Here is a 914-nt window from a genome sequence, read left to right as displayed (position 1 = left end):
CTTGAAAATGGATAGGGTCACATACAGTATATGGGATGATCTGCGATACTTGCTCTAATGATCAGGTAATGTTTACTTACTGAGATAAGTATGATCTGTTTACTGGAGGTTTTTCTGGCTTCTAAGGTTGCTCTGCCTCCCTGGAACCTTGAAACTACATGTAGATGGTTTCTGTATACTATGTGATTCTTATGGACTTGCTTCTAGGTTTTGTGGGTTTAATGTTGCTTTGCTTTCTTGCAGAGTTGCTGTTACTCTAGACTTCTACAAGTTTGATGCATGAAGACGGTGACTGAGGCATCATTTTGAATTTTAGATGAATTTATCCCTATAAAAACTCATTCTATCAGCTTTGGATTTCTTTTTTGGATTCCCTGCCCAGTATACATTGTTCTACACTTCCCTGTTATCTGACCTTAAGTTTAGCACATGTTGAGGTGCTTTGCTATTAATGCACATGTCCAGGTGCTAATCTTATATTTGTTGGTTGGTTTTTTTTTTTTTTTTTTTTTCTATTGTTGGTTCTGGCTTGATGCATATATGCTCCAGCTTTCTTTCTCTGTGTACTTAGGAGTATCAAATATGTTACTTCTACATGCATGAGATTGATGCTGCTTTCTCATTGTGTTCTGAAAAGTATGAATGATCTGATTCTGCTAAATGCATGATAAGCATTAGATTAGATGGATAGATAGTAAGACCATATATATATAGATGCATAATAATTTTTTCCTAGTAAGGCCAAGATATATAGATAGATCAAAGATAGCTCGAATTATTGTCCTTTTTGCTCAGGATCTTGGTGCCGCAAATGATGAAAAATGCCGGAAATATCTTTTGCACCTTGGCCTCAGGCCCTCAACCACAGCAGAAAAGTTGCATTATTGTTCATTGATCCACGTAAATGCCGGAAA

General features: G+C 36.5%; 1 protein-coding gene across 1 annotated transcript in view; it reads left to right on the top strand.

Moving 5' to 3' along the window:
- LOC101312938 overlaps window positions 1-283 on the top strand; it is a 1,293-nt gene extending 1,010 nt beyond the window's left edge. The window contains exons 3-4 of the mRNA XM_004301716.1: window positions 66-70; window positions 208-283. Coding sequence (XP_004301764.1) covers window positions 66-70; window positions 208-283 — 81 coding nt within the window. The remainder of the gene's footprint in view (window positions 1-65; window positions 71-207) is intronic.
- The last annotated feature ends 631 nt before the right edge of the window (window positions 284-914 follow it).

Source organism: Fragaria vesca, linkage group LG5 (assembly GCF_000184155.1).
Source record: "Fragaria vesca subsp. vesca linkage group LG5, FraVesHawaii_1.0, whole genome shotgun sequence".
Lineage (NCBI taxonomy): Eukaryota > Viridiplantae > Streptophyta > Magnoliopsida > Rosales > Rosaceae > Fragaria > Fragaria vesca.
This window is presented reverse-complemented; position numbering and strand designations above follow the sequence as displayed.